Source organism: Argopecten irradians, chromosome 9, assembly GCF_041381155.1.
Source record: "Argopecten irradians isolate NY chromosome 9, Ai_NY, whole genome shotgun sequence".
In the NCBI taxonomy this organism is placed as follows: domain Eukaryota; kingdom Metazoa; phylum Mollusca; class Bivalvia; order Pectinida; family Pectinidae; genus Argopecten; species Argopecten irradians.
In genome coordinates, this window is record NC_091142.1 from 6,214,835 (window position 1) to 6,234,562 (window position 19,728).

A 19,728-nucleotide genomic window follows, 5' to 3' on the forward strand; every position below is an offset into this window, starting at 1 on the left:
ATTGATTGTTGCTGTGCTTTGAAAGATCTTATTTGTGTATAGTAGTAAAGCAATGTCGAGTGTGTTCAACTTTTAGATAGATTACTGCTCTGTCGTAAATGTATGCTACCTATAATCAGTGATTTTTCAGGGTATTTTGGGAAAAAAATTTTGTAACAAATTGTAAATTTTTACTTGCAAAAAGAGCAGTTTAGGGAAAAAGTTACCCATCACTGAACATGGTATTATAAGTGATTAGATATTGTAAAACAGTAAATTGTTTCATTTTATCAAAAGGTGAGGGCCGAAACTACAGTTTCAGATTAGTTTGTTTTAGATTAATCAACGAAGGGAGAGCTTTTCAGGTTTTGTTTGTTTTTCAGAGACTTTATTTGGGAATTTTTCATTGTAATTGGGAAAAAATAGAGGGGTTTTTCATTGGGAATGGGGTCATTTACCTACCCCAGTTATATAAGGAGAAAAATAACTGATAATATCAACATATTAGATTTTCTATCCCTATAAATTGATAAACTTTAAAGTTTGGGGTCAAGATGTGTTGGTTGGGGAAGACTATATGGAAGTTTAATGGTCAGTATCTTCTTTTAGAGAACCACAATGTACTGTTTCCTATGTCATGTGATTGCTTCTCAGGAAGAATTCATTGTAGAAATGGACTGCATTTTATGACAACCTTAAACTGAACTATGGTCAAAGTCTAAAATTGCATTTCTGATGTAGATAAAGAAATGTTCGAGATAAATATAAATCTATAAATCAGGTAGACTTAGAAACATTGTGTTGATAAAATTTTACCTGTTAATTAGAATACAATATTAAATTTGACAGGTACGCCAGGTAGATTGGGTTGACACAGTTTGGCCACAGTACCTTAAGGATTGTCAGACAGAGTCTACCAACATCATAGACAGGATGAAATATCCTAAAGTACAGAAGTAAGTTGACCCCCATTCCTCATATCATCTTTGATGTTTTTAGACAGCCCAAGGGAAGTAACTCTTATATAGAATTGGATAATTTATTAAAAAAAAAAAAATGAAAAAAATATTTATAGAAATTGGAAAATAATTTTTTAAAAATATTTTTTAAAAATATGAATAAAGAAAGATGATATTAAAAACAACAGAAATTGAAAGCAAATTTTTTAGATAAATAAAAGTATTGATAATATACTTGTTATTATTTGATACTACAGGTACTGTTTGATGAGCGTGAAGGGATGTTTCACTGACTTCCACATTGACTTTGGTGGGACCTCTGTGTGGTACCACATCCTTCATGGACAAAAGGTAGGTATCATTGACATCTGTAAACATTTGTAAACATCTGAATTTGAAATGAAGTGAAAGCTTTCTGTGGTCAAGTATACTTAGTTAAGGTGTTGGAAAAGTCAACCATTAGACCTCCACCTCAGTGTTGCGAGTTTGAAACCCACATGGAGCAGTGGCAATTTCACAAAATTTCTACTACTGACTATAGGTCGGTGGTTTTTCTCCAGGTACTCTGGCTTTCATACACATCTTAATATGCCAGACATTTCCTGAAATGAGTTTTAATAGGACAATTAACAAAATAAGCCCAAATTATAAACTGTCTCGGTGTTGATATTTGTAAACATATTTCAGGTGTGGTATTGATGTTTTTAAAAATATTTCAGGTGTTTTGGCTGATACCTCCCACAGAGAAGAACATTGACAGTTACATTAATTGGACGTTGTCGGGTAAACAGGGAGACTTCTTTCTCGCTGATCACGTGGAGGGCTGTCAACGAATTGAACTTAACGAAGGATATACCTTTATCATTCCATCTGGTAAATTCCATCTGGTAAATGAATACATAAATTTGCGATCAAGTGTCCTTTAAAACGTGCCATCATGCATTCATATACACATTTTATGTAATTATTTGCGAAACATTTAAAGTCACATTCGAGCTCTCACAAAATTACAAAAATCGTATAGTGAATGGTAAGTAATTTACAGTAGCTAGATTGTATGTCTTAGTAAAAGGTATATCTTTGAAGTTCTTTTTTTTTTGTTTTTTTTTTTTCTTTTTTTTTTATGAACATTTTATTAGATATATGATGTATACATTTCACAGGTTGGATTCATGCAGTATATACTCCAAAAGACTCTTTAGTGTTTGGAGGGAATTTTCTACATAGCTACAACATTGTAAATCAACTGCGAGTGTCGGAAGTTGAGGACAAAACTCATGTGAGTAATCTGAAGACGTAAAAATGTGAATTTTTCCCCATTAAATTAGACAAAGAGAAGTTGTGTCCCCTTCTCATATCTGCAACCAGCCTAAATTTCATTCTATTCAATGTTATGGTCATACTTCATGCATATACTGATCTATCAAGTAGAGTTACTCCCCTTTGTTTAACTCTGTACTAGAGTTACTTACAGGTAGGTAAAGTGAAGAAGGGAAATTACAGTGAGAGTTCAGAATGTATTACTTAAAAGATAACCATTACCTTGTCTCTAATTGAAATACGGAATTCAGAATATAAATAATCTTCTTTCAGGTGCGTCAGAAATTCCGTTACCCATTCTATGCTGAGATTGCATGGTACGTTCTTGCTCAGTATCTCAAATGTGTCTCCGGAAAAGAGTACCTGAGCCTGCGGAAACCGTCTGAGGAGAAGGACACTGATGATATCACCATGGAAACCTTCTCTAATGATGACGATTCACGCCCACCGTCGAGGTGCTCTCAGGAAAACGGATTTGTGGATATTAAGCCTATTGACTTGAAAGATGTTATAACACCAGGAACTCCTAAAATGGCCAAAAGTGTCACAATAGAACTCACGCGCATTGACCAATCGCCAATGAAACGTTCACAGAGTGATGATGAGGATTTTACTAGCCGACGACGGTCGCCAAGGAAATCTTCATCGGACAGCTGTAGTTCGGCAGATACGGAGATCTACGAAAGGCCTGAAGATATGGTTGTTGATAACTTAACTGATGGCGAGACGGAAAAAGACAAGAAAGTGGAGAAGCCAGCGTTTAGTGGTATTAGTAAAATGGAAGTTGCGAGTGCTGATGTGAGTGAGAGTAGTGGAATGAGTGGCTCAAAGCCACACAAGTGGGTACATCTGACTAAATGGGAGTTAAAAGGACTGCATGCACTGATTGAGTGGCTGGAAGGGCTAGCACCAAGCAAGAAAGGTGTTCCCAAGGAGCTATTGGAGCCAGATGTTCTGCTAGAAGAAGCAAAGGTATGGATAGCAATAAACCTGTTCACCTCATGTCACGCTATGAACTCAATTTGAAAACTGGAACTAGGTGCAAAGTGCAAAATTATAGGGATGAAATCGAAGCAATAAGTAAATTTAAAGTTTCAAACCCATCAAAAACAAAGATTCTGATAAATGTGGATAAATATCTAGAGACATACATATACTATATTGATTCTGTATTGATCATATATTTAGGAGTTTTGAAAATTCTTTTATTGTTACTTACTTAAAGATGCTCCACCGCTGACAAATGGTATTTTTTTCACTATCAAAAACAGGAGCAGACGATTTAGTATTTTTCTTCAGTTACAAAAGTTACTTACTTTACACCATTACCGCCATTGAAAAGTTTGAGCTTCTAATTTTATTTCAAGTTAAAGATACAAAAAATAACTTATTGCATCTCGAAAAATTTCTTGACGCTATATCCTATATGGAATGACGTACTGATTGTGTATGCACCAAAGGCAAAACAAATTATTGTATATTATTTTTTGTGTTAATTAGACATAAATTTACATGATTAAACACCAATTATTGTTCAAGTGATGATTATCATTTATGCTCTATCGGCGGTGGAGCATCTTTAAGCTTAATTGAACCTATTATTGATTAATCCTGTGCTTCCCAATCAACTTAAAACAAGTAATTATTTTTTAGGGGACATAAGTGTAATTATTCATTATAATTGTCACAATAGGAAAATGAATAAGATATAGAAATGGGTGAATGTAAATTCTGAATTAATTAACTTTATTAATTAATCAACAGCAATTTTTGGTGGATCACGCTGGAGATACTCCCTCCCTAGCTGTTACTGGTGAACCTGTGTTATACTGGCCTCCATCAAAAAAGGTACGACAACTTTCCTCGCATGTTCATGTGTCTCCAAAGTTTACTGATTCAAATAAACTTGCTCACCGAAAATTTTTGTCTTATCCCAGGGCATTCATTAAGATCAGTTGACCCTTGACTTTCAGCAGTTTCAGAAGTCAAACTATCATTTCTGAGAAATTTCAGGAGTCAAAACAAATGACATATAGACAAAAGCTTAAAACCCTAGAGTCAAATCTGATTTTCATCAGTCAAAAACATACTCTTGGGGGTCTACTGGATGCCCTGCATTCAGTCAGGAACCGTAGGCTGTATTTAAAACTTTGGAAATACATCGGGCAAAATTATATTGGACACCAATAGGATAGCAAAGCTTCAAAAAATGTAACTGCGAAAAATTGTATTTTTGACACAAAACATATACATTATATATTCTGAATTTTGGTAGTTTGATTGACAGTCGTATCCTCACAGTAAAGAATAAGAATTTCATCAGATTAATATAAGCCCAATTGATCAATGTTTTCACAGAAAATAAAGCCTAAGATGAAGCTGTCTGGGCCTAAGAAATCTGCCGGCAAGGGAAGTCCATCGTCAGGGGTACGTCGGCGTAGGACGCGTTGTAAGAAGTGCGAGCCGTGCACAAGAACGGACTGTGGAGAATGTAACTTCTGTAAGGACATGAAGAAATATGGTGGACCCGGCCGGATGAAACAGTCGTGCATCAGTAGACAGTGTTTGGCTGTAAGTATTTTTGATGTATTTTTTGAAAAATAAACTCATATTCATGAGCTGCGATGGGAATATAAAAGTGGTTAAAGATTGTCTGCAACAAATGAATTTTAGGCATGTATATTCTTGACAAATCAAATAACTGTGAAATACTTATTTACACATTACATACATGTACTGTATTTTGACTCCTTGTTATTTTCAACAGATTGTTGAAAGCTTAAATTTGCGACCATTGATATTAAGGCGGCTGACCCTAAGGCCCCAACCTTTGCAGCTTTCAAATGTATTGATGTTATGGGGTATTAAAATGTTTTTGTGTTAAAAAGATGAAATGAAAATAAATTGGCAACAAAGGGCTCTTACTGACAATAGTGGACTCAAGTAATATATTAAAACAATTATTCATGTACATGCTTGAGATGTCTCAGGAAATTGGGTGAAAATTTGTACCGCGTAAAAATAATCTCATTTACAGTAGAATTTTGCTTAAAATATGATATTTCATACATTATTTTCTGTCAAATTGCTACAAAATTTCAAAAAAAATTAATTCTCAAGATATATTAAACTTAACAGATGTGAAATACATACATTTATCATACCTCTCATTTAGACTCTGCAAAGTGCTGTGTCTCTATAGAAATAAAATCCCTTGATTGTCTTTGTGTTTAGCCTGTCATCCCCCACGCCGCTGTGTGTATGATCTGTGGTAAGGATGAACGTATCAAGGAGTCGGACAGTTCCGACGAGTCCACTACCACGCTGATGGAATGTGGAATCTGCTGGGAGATTGTCCACCCGTCATGTCTCAAACAGAAGTTTGAAAATTTAGACAACAACGGCAAGGTGAATGAGGATCTGCCAAACAGCTGGGAGTGTCCGAAGTGTTGTCACGACGGTAAACAGGGACAGCTGAAGGTAATAAGGCTCACTGGTGTTTAAAATTATTTTTTTTCAAAAGTGAAATGACTTTTGGTTGTTGCCTTGTACTTTAAAACAGATTTTGGCATTGAATTTTAATCTAATGATATATTTATACTATAAAGGTGTTTTTATTTAATTGTGGATGAACTTCAATATATTTGTACTTTTGAAGGTTTAAAATTAAATTTTACTTAATGGAAATCATATATATTAATTGAGGAAAGAAGATCCTTGATTCAAAGAATGATGAAACAAATTGGATGATATTGAGATAGGGAATGTATTTATAAATAAGTGATTAAGAATATACAACTTATAGAAATAAGATAATCTGTGTTCTAACCACATGAAGTAAATGAGGAAGTTTTATTTTGCAGCCGAGAATCTTTAAAGGTGTGGGAAAAACAGGGAAATTAGGGGAGACAAGTATGTCATGTGATTCCCCGGGTGCAGAGACCAGCAACGTTATCAAAATGGAGGATGAAGATTCCTCCGAGGGCAAAAGGGTGACATCACGCCAAACAACATCGGCTGCGACTGACTTCACAGATCTCAAGGTACAAACAGCAATATATGACATATTTCATAGTTTGCTTCACTAGGTAAATGTCCAGTTGAGCAACATTGCCATGTGGAACCTTTATCCCTGGATGTAAAAAGGTCAGGGATTTTCTGCCCTATCTTAAACTTTTCCTTAGAGGCACTCTGAAATCCTCCGACTTTAAGACCACTTGCATACTTAAATCCAAGTCATCAGAAGAAGAGTTTTTTATAAGTTTTAAATATACCGGTGTCATATAAAATTTTCACCCCCATTAAATGTTGACCCGAGTCAATATTTTCATCTGGGTTAGTATTTCATCAATTAAAATAAGATAAATTTAAAAAACAAAATATGAATTTTTCATTTTGGATTTAAGCAGGAAGATTCAGAGATGGATGAGGAAAACCAGACAACGGAGGAAGAAGAAGTGACACCAGAGGCGGACAGTGTTAAAGATGTAAAGAGAAAAAAGACAATGAAAAAGACACTGTCTCAGGGAAACCTGAAAAAGGGTCGCAGTCCTCTCAAGAAAGTGAAACTTAGGCGACTATCTGGGCAGCAAATTCAACAAAGACGGCCTCTTCATTCCATAATGACAAAACGGAGATCAACAGGTCAAATAAAATCGTCTCCAGTTCAGTTGAAGCCCAACAGCAGTCTCAAATCGTCTGGGCAGCTCAAGTTGAAAAAATCTCCAGTCAAAAGGGTAAGCATGTCAAAGCATAACTTGATATTTTGCTATAAATATAAAAATTATAAATGTCATGTTTATTTAAAGCTTGAACTAGAGAGTAAATGTAATTTGGTCGATCTATATTCAGAATGAAAACCAAAACTGCAAAAAGCTTTTATATACATCGATAGACCAACTTGAAATTACTTTTTGCTCAATTAACTTAAATTCACGCTCAAAACTAAAAAAGAGAGAGAAAAAACAAACAAAATACTACGACTTCAACTGTAAACTGTCTTATTTTTGTGTCAATTTGATTTAATGTTTTTATACGTAACAGATTTTATTTTAGTTACAGTAACTCTAACTCAAATCTGCATTTTTCAAATACTTTCCATTCAATGCATTGATATCTTTTTGTGATCTCTTGCTTCGTCTCCTCCACCCGAAACCTGTGAAAATGTCAATAAATCAAGTCACTGACTTATTTCTAAGGTTTTACCAGTTTTCTCCCCTTGTCTATGCTCCAAGAAATGGAAGCTACATGTAAAAGAAAAATTGAGGAAAAATTTTTTACCAGATTTCAATTGTCTTCCTTTTATCAGACTTTTTATATATGTTGACTCTGACCTCCCTTAGGCAGGGGGGGTTGGGCCTTACAGAAGAAAAAGAGTTTATTCATTTAATCACTACTGGTCATAAAGTTTTAAATAAATTTTGTCAGAAACATACTTTGTGGAGGGGAACAGATTTTGTATGAATGGTGATTTACCCCCATGGGTACAGGGGCAGGACGCAATAGGGAAAATAGAGGTAATTTGCTTAAATTTCTACAACTCATAAAGCTCTCCATGGATTTTAACCAATTTGAAATTGGTTAGACAAAATTATTTGGGAAGAGGAAATATCTGATCAAATATTCACTTTCTGGCCCTCACCCTCTTGGACAGGAATGGTGAGTCCAAAACAGGGAAATATCACAAAAATGTCCAGTAAATTGAATAAAGACAAAGCAATATGATTACAGGTGTGATAGAAAAAAGTTTTTGATTCCCTACTTTATCATAGTTTAGCATTTTGCCATAATCATTACTCTATTCAGGTGAGTGATACAGGCCCTGTGTGTCTCTTATTTATAATATAGCTAATGTCATACATTTGTTTTTAATTTTAGAAGAGAGACCAGTTGATCGACAGTCTGAGTCCGCCAGAACAGCTAGCGGGCATTCCAGTCATCACTCGATCGGGCAGGACAGTGAAGAAGTCTCCGCAGCTCACAGATGAAAACATGTCGTCGGACATGCCTCGGAAACGGGCACGGCGTGAGGTAGTTATTCCACGTCGATATTTGGATTGATTTCATTCTGCCCTTCCAGCCCCCTAAAACTTCATTTTCATTCAGGTGTTCATTTTGTTGGGTTTCCAATTGTCCTTTCTTCAATTCTTTTAGTTTTATAAAAGGATGTGTTGTATATTCATGTGTTTTTTGACTCCCATTTAGGAAAGTTGCTCTCTAAAATGGAAACAAGGAGATAATTTTTGTGTCTCTGTTTTCCTTAACTATTTTTTCATATATACATGGAATCACGAAAGATAAATTCATCTTTAAAAAATCTTGGTTGATTGACTTTGAAACTTGAACTATCTTTGTGTTATTGCTATTGTTTTCAGAGCTTACACATTATTATTTCAGTATTCAGTAAAGTTACACTCAGGATGCATTCAGTGAATGACACAAAAAAAAAACTGCAATTGTTCAACAGCCACAAACACGAAAATAAAAAGAAAAAAAGATTGAGACTTTCAAACACATGCATGATGTTTCCTTAATCGAAGTTTTGATCTCATGTTTTGATTTATCTTCATCTGATGGGCAACAATAATGCCAAAAATTGTGTAAGATCTCTGGTATCTTTGGGTTCAAAGACATTCTTGAAGGAGGGAGGAATGTAGTGTAACTGGGCAATGAATGTGAGGGACTAGCTATTTTAATTCATCCACCCCCGAAATTTCACAATAAACTGTTCTAGTTCTTTGATTTGGAAGAGTCTAAGTGTGTTTTTAGGGGTGAATGAGTGAACTATTTCTCATCTGAAATTTCATTATGAGCTCTTTCAGCATAAAATAGGGAGAGTTCATTTTACTCATATGAGTTTTCAATGGTCTAGATTTTGAAGGTTCCAGATTCAACTATCATCCTCATCATTGTGCTATATAATTTTGAAATTACTTACCTTTTTTTCTTTAAAGTGAATAGTCGGGCAAAGAAAATTAGTCTAAAGTGCATTTATTATCCTTCCAAAAGTCCTTGCATATCAAAACGACGGCCAATTTCTGCTTACGTTGTCCAGTTTTGACCATTGACATTTTGAAACCGAGGCTGTGTGGAAAAATCAACAGAACGTTACCAGTCGGGAGGACCTTTAAGGATTTCTATTATACAAATTAATTTCTTCGCATGCCGAGCAATTTTGATGGGTATTTTTATTTTATGATTTCTTAAGAAATTTTACTGGATATATATGAGAACCATTTTTACCGACTTTAGCCTTTCTTTGACCAACTATTCATTTTAAAAAGGTCATAATAGGTAAAACTATTTTTACATACTCAAGCGCTGCAGGAAGCCTTACAAGCCAATTGTTGCCTTTTATCATTTATTGATTTGAATATTTTGAATATTGATTGAATCTTTTTTGCAAGTGTTTATTTATTAGATAGATATAATCATGGCTGATGTTTATTTGGGTTAATTAAAAAAGTATGTAGATAGTTTTATTTTCATAGCACATTGATAGCACTTTGATATTTGATTATTATTTGATTATATTTTAACAATCTAATAGTTTTTAATTTACACACGTTCTTTTATTTCTTGATTTTGACAACCACATAAAATGATGAAGACATTAATTTAGGGTGAAGGGAATGAAACAATTATAACCAAGTGTGATGGAAGACACATCGCTGTAGATTATGTATAAAGAATTTATTTCTATTTCACATAGATTGTATATAATTTTTAGGAATTAAGTGGATAGTTTGTTTGTCCCTCAACATATTTAATGTGCTTCTGTTTAAAAGTGTTCAAAAATTTTACTTACAACTGGTTTAAACTTTTGATATTTAGAGGTGTTTTTTGTTTCTGCCTTTGGTATTAAGGTAACATGTGAGTAAAATGTTTTCAAATTTTAGTGATTTTCCAAAGTAGGGGAAAAACACAAAAAATACACAACAGTTTGCTAGTGACAAGTTTAGAAACTTTATTTACTTTATTTATGTTGTAAATCCTTTTTTTAGAAATCCAATATACATGCAAAGCAAAGTAGCTACATGTAGTATTGAAATATTCAGACTACTGAAAAATTTGGATGATATATTTCTAAATCAATCTCCCAGAGTGGAATGAATTGATAAGATAAAAAATGCCTTGTACAAGCGCCTACCTCAATGCTTTGTAAATACGTAATTGATGCTAATTTATGGCAGAATTTGTAATAATACAAATTGCGCTAAATGTTCCTAAAGCTTTCCAGCCTATCCTTCATTATAATTGGGAAATATTTGTGGTCAGTAATTGTCCATCTTGCCTTCTTTTATACGTACTGTAAATGAACTTTACTGGATTTTATCTGGATCCGATTTCTCCAAACATGAAAAAAAACTCTGTGTAGTCAGAATTTTTCATATAAGATACATAAGGAGAAAACGTAAGTTTTAACCTAAGTCTGCACTTTTGTTTTGAGAAATCGGAGCCTGATTTTAGTGGGAATGAATCAATTTGATTCATCAATTTTTAAGAGATGAGCATGCAGGGCTCAAAGTGATCGTAGCACTCTAAATTTACAATGGGCGACTCAACTATTGGCTTGTGGGTAGCAAGTTGATAAAACTTCAAACTCATTCACCCCTGATATTCCAAAATGGACTATTCCTGTCTTTAAACTAGAAGAATCTATATGCGTCTTTTGGGTGAACTGGTTAATGAGACATATTCTAATGAACTTGTGCATATTTGCATTTTATCTAGAGACAGATGAACTAAAAAGTGGAATGAAAATATTTTTAAACTTGAAAAAAAACTTGGTCTGTCACCCAATTTTTTCATTTAGAAATTACATTGCCAGGAAGCTCAGGGTAAGTCTTCAGAATTTCTATGCTACAAAGTAACTTTTTTAAAAGCCACATGCCAACGTGTAAAAACTTTTCACTCTGAGTCCCAGGCATGATCATTTATCCATGTTCATTTATACTTACCATATTCGACCCAATAAGCGTCCAGGTTGCTTCAAAAAATATTGCACAGTTTGTAGGCCAAATGAAATAAATCAAATAGCTAAACCTTTTCAGTTTGAGTCTGTATTGAAATCAGTGTATAATATACTTGAAAATGAAGTCTCAAAAAGGGAGAGGGTCGCTATTAAGGATAAATACTCTTATTGGGTCGAATACGGTCTGTAGAATTCATCACCCCAATATACTGTTAGGACCATCATTTTTGCGGAGATGACATTTTGTCAAATATTAATATGATTGTGAAATGAAATGATATGAAATGGGTAAGGTGTGGATGTTATTTTATAATGTATAGGACAGTTAACAAAATTCTAATTCTTAAGACTTACATGTTCTTGTTTTAAAATAAAAATCTTGATATTGACTAGCGAAGATAACTGACTCTATGGTTTATATATCGCTGGAAGTTCATCACACAATCTGAAATGTGAATATGTAAATTATCATGAAAAAAGTATGTATGTTTGTCATGACATAAAATTTGCTCGTATTTGCTCAAGAAAAGAAGGTATTTTGTATATATTTTATATGAAATGATTGACCTTGATTTTTTTCCCTTTCAATTTGATATTTTGAAAATGTTGGTTCAATCCCATATTGGGAAAAGTTAAGTTCATAGTTCATGTGTATTGCACGAAGTATACAGTTTTTAAGTTAGTTCGGATTATTGGTTAGGTCACTGCGTTTTCCCTGGTGTTATGTCAAGTATCGGACATTATGTATATTTTCACAAAAAAGCAGTAACAAAACATAAAAAAGTCTAAACTTTTCCATGGTATCTATGAGAGAAACAGAATGTTTAGGTGTGGTATCTTTGAGATTCACGAAGTTTTGCGTATCCATGGAAATCAAAGTTCTCATCATTTTAACGTGAACCAGAAAGGGCATCATTTTCCACGTTAGCTGGAAAGTTTTGTGGTATTTTCAGGAATCAGAAAGGCTTTACTGTTTCCATGGACGAATGAGATTGTTTTGTGGTATCCATGGGAACAGAAAATATCTTGTGGTATCCATGGTAACCATAAAGGTGTTTTTTTAGCCCACCATCATCAGATGGTGGGCTATTCAAATCGCTTTTTGTCCGTGGTCCGTCCGTCCTTCCGTCCGTCCTTCCGTCCGTCCGTCCGTTAACAATTCTTGTTATCGCTATTTCTCAGAAAGCACTGAAGGGATCTTTCTCAAATTTCATATGTAGGTTCCCCTAGGGCCCTAGTTGTGCATATTGCATTTTGGGACCAATCGGTTAACAAGATGGCCGCCAGGCAGCCATCTTGGATTTTGATACTTAAAGTTTGTTATCGCTATTTCTCAGAAAGTACTGAAGAGATCTTTCTCAAATTTCATATGTAGGTTCCCCTAGGGCCCTAGTTGTGCATATTGCATTTTGGGACCAATCGGTTAACAAGATGGCCGCCAGGCAGCCATCTTGGATTTTGATACTTAAAGTTTGTTATCGCTATTTCTCAGAAAGTACTGAAGGGATCTTTCTCAAATTTCATATGTAGGTTCCCCTAGGGCCCTAGTTGTGCATATTGCATTTTGGGACCAATCGGTTAACAAGATGGCCGCCAGGCAGCCATCTTGGATTTTAATACTTAAAGTTTGTTATCGCTATTTCTCAGAAAGTACTAAAGGGATCTTTCTCAAATTTCATATGTAGGTTCCCCTAGGGCCCTAGTTGTGCATATTGCATTTTGGGACCAATCGGTTAACAAGATGGCCGCCAGGCAGCCATCTTGGATTTTAATACTTAAAGTTTGTTATCGCTATTTCTCAGAAAGTACTGAAGGGATCTTTCTCAAATTTCATATGTAGGTTCCCCTAGGGCCCTAGTTGTGCATAATGCGTTTTTGGATCGATCGGTCAACAAAATGGCCACCAGGCAGCCATCTTGGATTTTGATAGTTAAAGATTAATATCGCTATTTCTCACAAAGTACTGAAGGGATCTTTCTCATATTTCATATGTAGGTTTCCCTAGGGCTCTTGTTGTGCATAATGCGTTTTTGGATCGATCGGTCAACAAAATGGCCGCCAGGCTGCCATCTTGGAATTTGATAGTTAAAGTTTGTTATCGCTATTTCTCACAAAGTACTGAAGGGATCTTTCTCATATTTCATATGTAGGTTTCCCTAGGGCTCTTGTTGTGCATAATGCGTTTTTGGATCGATCGGTCAACAAAATGGCCGCCAGGCTGCCATCTTGGAATTTGATAGTTAAAGTTTGTTATCACTATTTCTCAGAAAGTATTGAATGAATCTGTCTCAAATTTCATATATAGGTTCCTCTATGGCCCTAGTTGTGCATATTTCGATTTGGGACCGATCGATTTACAAGATGGCCGCCAAGGAGCCATCTTGGATTTTGATAGTTGAAGTTTGTTACTGCTATTTCTCAGAAAGTACTGAAGCGATCTGTCTCAAATTTTATATGTAGTATGTTTGCAAAAGTTTGAAAAGCAGAGAAAAGATCCCTCTTTCCATTGTCAGACATAGATCCCTCTGGGATCTGTTGTTTATACGTGGAAAGGTTTTGTGATATTGAATGGAATCTCTCAATGATTTATCATATATATTTGAACTGGATATGTTTCCTGGTACTCAAGGCATCCCATGATAGCAACTGTTCATTTACAGAGTGAGTTCAGTTTAGTTTGAATTTGCATTTTTGTTTCAGGATAACGTTGCGGGTTAATGTGTTTGTTTAAGAATGAGTGACATTTTTTATCAGAAAATCCATGAATATTATTCCAATGAAAAATGTTCACAAAAAATCACAGTGCTTAATTATAAGTTGTGACCAGTAATTTATCCTTGTACATAATTTTTGGGGCATGTTTTGAGAAAGTTGATATGCACAATTAATATTGTAGATCTAGCTTTAACAAACATGATTAAATCCGTGTTCCATAGGAAGCAGTGACGTGTCCATTAAGGCAGGGACTTCCCTGTTATATTAATAGTTTTAATATTTCAGTTGATGGCAGCTCTTGTAACCCAAGTTTTAATAAACAATTGATTATTATTAAAGTATTGTTGTAAATTCCTTAACAGCCTCACAGCCTTTTACACATGCTCCGCGATCTTTTATGTATTGTGGTCTTTCGGTAGGATTCGTAGACAGGCCTTTGTAAGAAATCAAGTACGGTGCAGAAAACAATAAAAAATGTTTTTAATTACTTGGTTCCAGAACAAAATTCGATTATTTGCTACCAGTATTAGTAATGAAAGATAAAAAAATCGATGGATACATACGGGATGCACATTTTGCAATGGAGACGAAGTGGTTGTACTATCTGTTTCTCAAACAGCCCGTAATGATCCAGACCGACCCGTACACAGTAGGCTAGTTGAGCATTGATCTGCATTTGAGCATTTGTTTTATGTCTTAACTATAGAGTAAAGATGCAAACAACCGCAGTTTAGAAAGGTATCGTTAAATGAGATCAAACATTAATATAGTATTACATGTAAAGTTGTAAAAGATCAATATCCTTCACAAATAAAAGTTCATGAGTTAATAAAATATAAGTTCATGAGGGAAGTACATTCAATTCTCAACTTTTCGCGTTCTCATTTCCCAAACTCATAGCTCTTTATATTGTGTTAGATATGGATAAAATATTTAAGAATATTTCTAGAAATCCTTAGTATTCTAGAAACTGAGCACTCACCGTAGCTCTTGTTCTTGCAGGCTCTGTCTACGCCTACTGGATCGCCAAAACATATCCAAAAGACGAGGTTCGCCGGTCCGTCGCCTGCTGGTGGTGGTAGTAGTGGAAAACTCCGCCCGAGGCCTCAAAATAGCTCTCCCGGGGGGTCAGGGGTTCAGGATACTCCCGAGAGTGCGGGGCGTCACAAAAAGTCCCCAAGAAAACTGTTAGTGTACGTCGGTGAACTTGAACCAGAAGAAAAAGAAACTGCGTCTCCTCCTCGGCAAAACATTAGGGTAGGATCGGGAGTGAAAAGGAAGAAGCTGTCTGCGAAGTCTGCTGCCGCGGGTGCAGCTCCAGATTTCTCGCCTTCGAACTCCCGTCCTCTATCAACAGTTAGGTCTGCCACGGCCGGTCCGACAGGCAGAAGCACTGCGCAGACGGGAAAAGGATCCGGAAGTGCTGCACCTCTGCCTGGTAAGAGCGGTGCGTTTGATCATGCACAATTGAATCTAAAGGAGCCGAAAGTCGTGTTGGAGCGGTATGTAGTTAGACCTGCTCCACCGTCTCCTCCCCCAGATCATTTGGAACTAAATACCGGCCGTAAACATGTCCTCAAGAGGATGATGTGGCTCAAAATATTTTCTTACTTGTCTAGTTCCGACCTTGCTCGGTGTATGGCTGTGAATAAATTGTGGTATCGATGGTGCTTGCACCATACTCTCTGGAAGTACATAGACCTCAGTAATAAACGAGTGGTTCAAACTCATCTCATCGGCATCGTTAAGAGGCAGCCTTTCTCACTTAAACTCGACTCTGTCACTATGACACAAGATCAACTGTCGTGGCTACTTCCGCGCATTCCACAACTGAAGGAGGTGTCGCTCGCGTCTTGTTCCTGGGCGACCGTCAGCGCTCTCTGTTTATCCTGCCCACTACTTGCAACTCTGAATCTGAACTGGGTGGCGGGTCTGACGGAAGACGGCTTTCAGGACATCATTACACCACCTACAGAGCGAATACCCGGCATGCACGACGTCAGTCGTCTGCATTGTCTGAAAGTGCTATGCTTGGCGGGAACAGGAATAACCGATTCGTCGCTTGCTTTGATGGCGGAACATTTGACGAGGATGGAAAATATGGATCTTAGTTACTGCACGAAACTCTCAAATGCAGGCATGGAAGTACTTCTTTCGCCGCACTGGTCCATTCGCAAGACAATCAGAAAGATAGACATCTCTGGTTGTCGGCGAATTACAGAGGCTGTCCTTGACCTCTTATCCGCGTGCAACAAGTTAAGACTTGTAGTCGCTAGAAACTGTACAGGTATCTCGAAAAACCAGTTTGTGAAGGCCTCCTCTACATCCAACATTACCTACATCACGTGACATTAACCTGTTGTTTCATTGGCAACAACATGGCAAATGTAGCACTACATGGTAACATTATGTAAAATCAAACTCCACCGTTTTTCTATGCCGTCATCTTTGTAAATTTGTCGTGATCCGACATCAAACAATTCCTACTCCACATGCAAATGTACATTACAAAGTCACGTGATTTAAATCATTTGTAAATATACATGATTGACAAAACAGAACATAACATAGTCGGACAAATTTTGAATCGTTGAATACAGTTATCATTAGCAAACATGTAAAAACTGTAATAAATTGATCGAACAATCTCAATCGTAACATTCCGGCAATCTTCGGAAATCAATCGCAACATCTTGGAGAAACTTAGATTCCGACAATCTTCGGAAATTAATTGCGGTATTTCTCTTAGATGTTGCAATTGATTTATAATAATTGCTGGAATTAAAATTCCTTAGATGTTGCAATTGAGACCAAGTTTTACCAGTGTTATCGTCTTGATGCTCGCTTTAAATGAAAATGTTGATAATCAACAGTATGCTAAACGTCTGCTTTTTCTACCCTTGTAGTCGCCTTTGCGGTGACTTCGTTGTGTAACTTGCCAGGTGATGTGCATTGTATATACCTAGTACATTGTAGTGTTATGGCGAGAACTTACAAAACCCATTCTTCTTACATAGGCCTTCTATGTAATATTGCCCTGCGATCAGATCCTCTTGAAACGGCCAACGAATTTCAGACCACATTTCTTCTGTCATAGTCATAGATATATAATTCAAGTTCTATTAAACACGGCGCCAACATTTTGTCTTTGGTATTGCTGAAATGTGGTGAAGTGGATTTAGAAAATGTTTCAAGACTTCATGACCTATTTTGGATAGAGTCGAGACGACAAGCTAGCGGTCGGTAGTTAGAATTGTTTATTTGGTATTTTGGTAAACATTCGCACGGCCTTCCTGAATACAAACATGTTAAATAATATTTCAATAATTAGGCCAAAAATGTCTGTTTAGGGTTACATTGGCAAAAAGAAAAAATACGGTCGGTAGGTCTTTTTTTAGTGTCTTTCACTCTAAAACATTGGCCAGAACCGGAGTCTAGGATCGAAATCCCGACTTTTGTTTTTTATTTCGTAGAAAAGTAGGATCGGGGTAAAAATTAGGGTCGGTCGTGTAACCCTAAACAGACATTTGTTTGCCTTATATATATTTGATTCATTATCATTTAATTTTAGAAAGCTAATTTATCGATGGAAAATTTTGATTTGATGGGCATCAGAAATATGTTTTGAAAAAGAAAATTATTACTCATTATTTACGTTTTTAACTACATGTGCTTTGTCTCGAAATACGAAGTCCGTGAAGAACATATTATCTCATACATGTGGCTTTTTTATCAAAAATAAAACGGACAAAGACACAATTCTGTATTTGCATTTGACAAAGTTATCTGCCCTTGCGGGTAGGTATTGATTGTAACGTCATGTGTTTACGAGCGTAACGTCAAGATAGAAAACGGTGTGAATTTCGCTTACAAAATAATGACGTCACAATGGATACCTACCCCTAAGGGAGGTAACTCTAATATGCAAAGACGGAATAGGAACATCTAGATTTATTCAACAGAACCTGATGTGTTTTGCTTCTATCATAATTTATGCTGAGATGACTGAAGGAGATAACAAATTTCCTTTCTGGCATAACATTGCTCGTGAAACTGAAGACTTGTGTCCGACAATGCCATTGGATGGAATTATGACACGTTTCAGAACACTTGCGCGTTACTTATGTAACAGGATATCACGTGGTCTGGTATAGACCATTCTGCACCTAGATTTGTAAAGCAAAACCGATTGCTATTTGTGCTGCTTGTGTACAACCCCCTGTGATAAGAAAAAGAAATATTTTAGGACTGACCACTAACCGTTATGATATCAATATTGGTCGTTGTTTGTTAATCGTGTTAAAAGTGATGTTGAAATATACGATATATATAACAATGGCTAAATGTGCATGGTTTCATTATTTTAATATGGGCACTATCGTAATAAGCTGGAGTCACATTCTGGCCTGATAAGTGTTTTAGTTATCTGACATGTTTTTTTGCGACCAAGAAAGTTTTTGTTCTGTCTGTGGTCGGTTAATTTCGTCAGGGAATTTAGGCTTTCATCCACTATTAAAATCAAAGCTGTTAACCTAAATAATAGATAATTGAACAAAATGTCCAATGTTTTGTTGGCTAAAGTTTTGGTTGATGTTATATCAAAATTGTTAAGTTATTTTGAGCGACTTTGATTTCAAATTGGAGAATTATGTTATGTACATGTATTTCTACACATTTTTATCAACATTATTTTTTTTTAAACTTTAGGTATGCTTTAACTTACTCGATATAGAAGAGCATTACAAAAGCTCAAGAAATCTCCTTAACTTAAAATTTCAACTTCTACAATTCTTTTCAAATGAAAATTTAGAGTTAAAAAGTTAAGGAATGTTGAATTAAACTTGATCCTGATATTGATTGGTTAATTATCTGGCGGAAGTTGTCTCTGATTGGTTAAACACCCATATGATGATGACCTTGACCCTAATTGTTATTGTTGCTCCATATCCAATGTCAGATAGTTTTGTCAGCATTTTTATGGTGACGGTAATAAAGTTATATATGATGATGTACGTTTTCAGAATTTATTTGCTCGTCAGAACAAACAACATCAAAAATGTTGCCGTTTTCTATCGTCTGCAAATCAAAGACATACAGTCATGGGAGATAACCATTCATCCATTTGGACGTTTTATTTTTGTGTTAGTCAAATTTGATGAAATTTTACATTCGTTAAAATTATGACTACCTTTTTATGACCATTTTCATAATTGTTTAGGATATAGTGCCACGAATTTTTTTCGGGATGCAATTAAATATCTTTCATATTTTTAACTTGAAATAAAATAAGAAGCTCGAACTTTTTCAATGGTGGTAATGGTGTAAATTAAGTAACTTTTGTAGCGGAAGAAAAATACTAAATCGTCTGCTTCTGTTTTTGATAGTGAAAAAATACCATTTGTCAGCGGTGGAGCATCTTTAAATAAAAATGTTATCGTGGAGAGTGCCTCGGGTTCAAATCTATAGATGAAAAATAAACGATCAGAGGATTTTTTGTTCGCAAAATCTAGTTCAACTTTCTGAGAAGTTGATATAGGGATACCACAAGGTTCCATTCTTATTCCCTGCTATTTCTATCATTTGAGATAATAACATATTTTATTTTATACCATTTAACTATTACATGAGTGTTGACAAATTATGAAGAAGAAACAACCGAATCACACTGCTGAAAATAAACTTTTTTTTCTGGATGGATAGATGGACGGACGGAATGATAAATTCAGCTGAGAGTTAATGTGAAAGATATTAGTATATGTATGTTACTTGTTCTCGTGCCCC

At 35.5% G+C, this 19,728-nt stretch overlaps 1 protein-coding gene across 2 annotated transcripts in view; it reads left to right on the forward strand.

Moving 5' to 3' along the window:
* LOC138331228 (lysine-specific demethylase 2B-like) overlaps positions 1 to 18,955 on the forward strand; it is a 35,172-nt gene extending 16,217 nt beyond the window's left edge. The window contains exons 6-17 of one of the 2 annotated variants that reach the window (XM_069278716.1): positions 829 to 935; positions 1,196 to 1,289; positions 1,658 to 1,811; positions 2,102 to 2,217; positions 2,532 to 3,230; positions 4,023 to 4,106; positions 4,617 to 4,829; positions 5,493 to 5,738; positions 6,122 to 6,301; positions 6,665 to 6,994; positions 8,136 to 8,288; positions 14,950 to 18,955. In XM_069278716.1, coding sequence (XP_069134817.1) covers positions 829 to 935; positions 1,196 to 1,289; positions 1,658 to 1,811; positions 2,102 to 2,217; positions 2,532 to 3,230; positions 4,023 to 4,106; positions 4,617 to 4,829; positions 5,493 to 5,738; positions 6,122 to 6,301; positions 6,665 to 6,994; positions 8,136 to 8,288; positions 14,950 to 16,296 — 3,723 coding nt within the window. In that variant the 3' untranslated portion in view covers positions 16,297 to 18,955. The remainder of the gene's footprint in view (positions 1 to 828; positions 936 to 1,195; positions 1,290 to 1,657; positions 1,812 to 2,101; positions 2,218 to 2,531; positions 3,231 to 4,022; positions 4,107 to 4,616; positions 4,830 to 5,492; positions 5,739 to 6,121; positions 6,302 to 6,664; positions 6,995 to 8,135; positions 8,289 to 14,949) is intronic. The other variant, XM_069278717.1, reaches the window with a different exon arrangement.
* Positions 18,956 to 19,728: the final 773 nt, after the last annotated feature.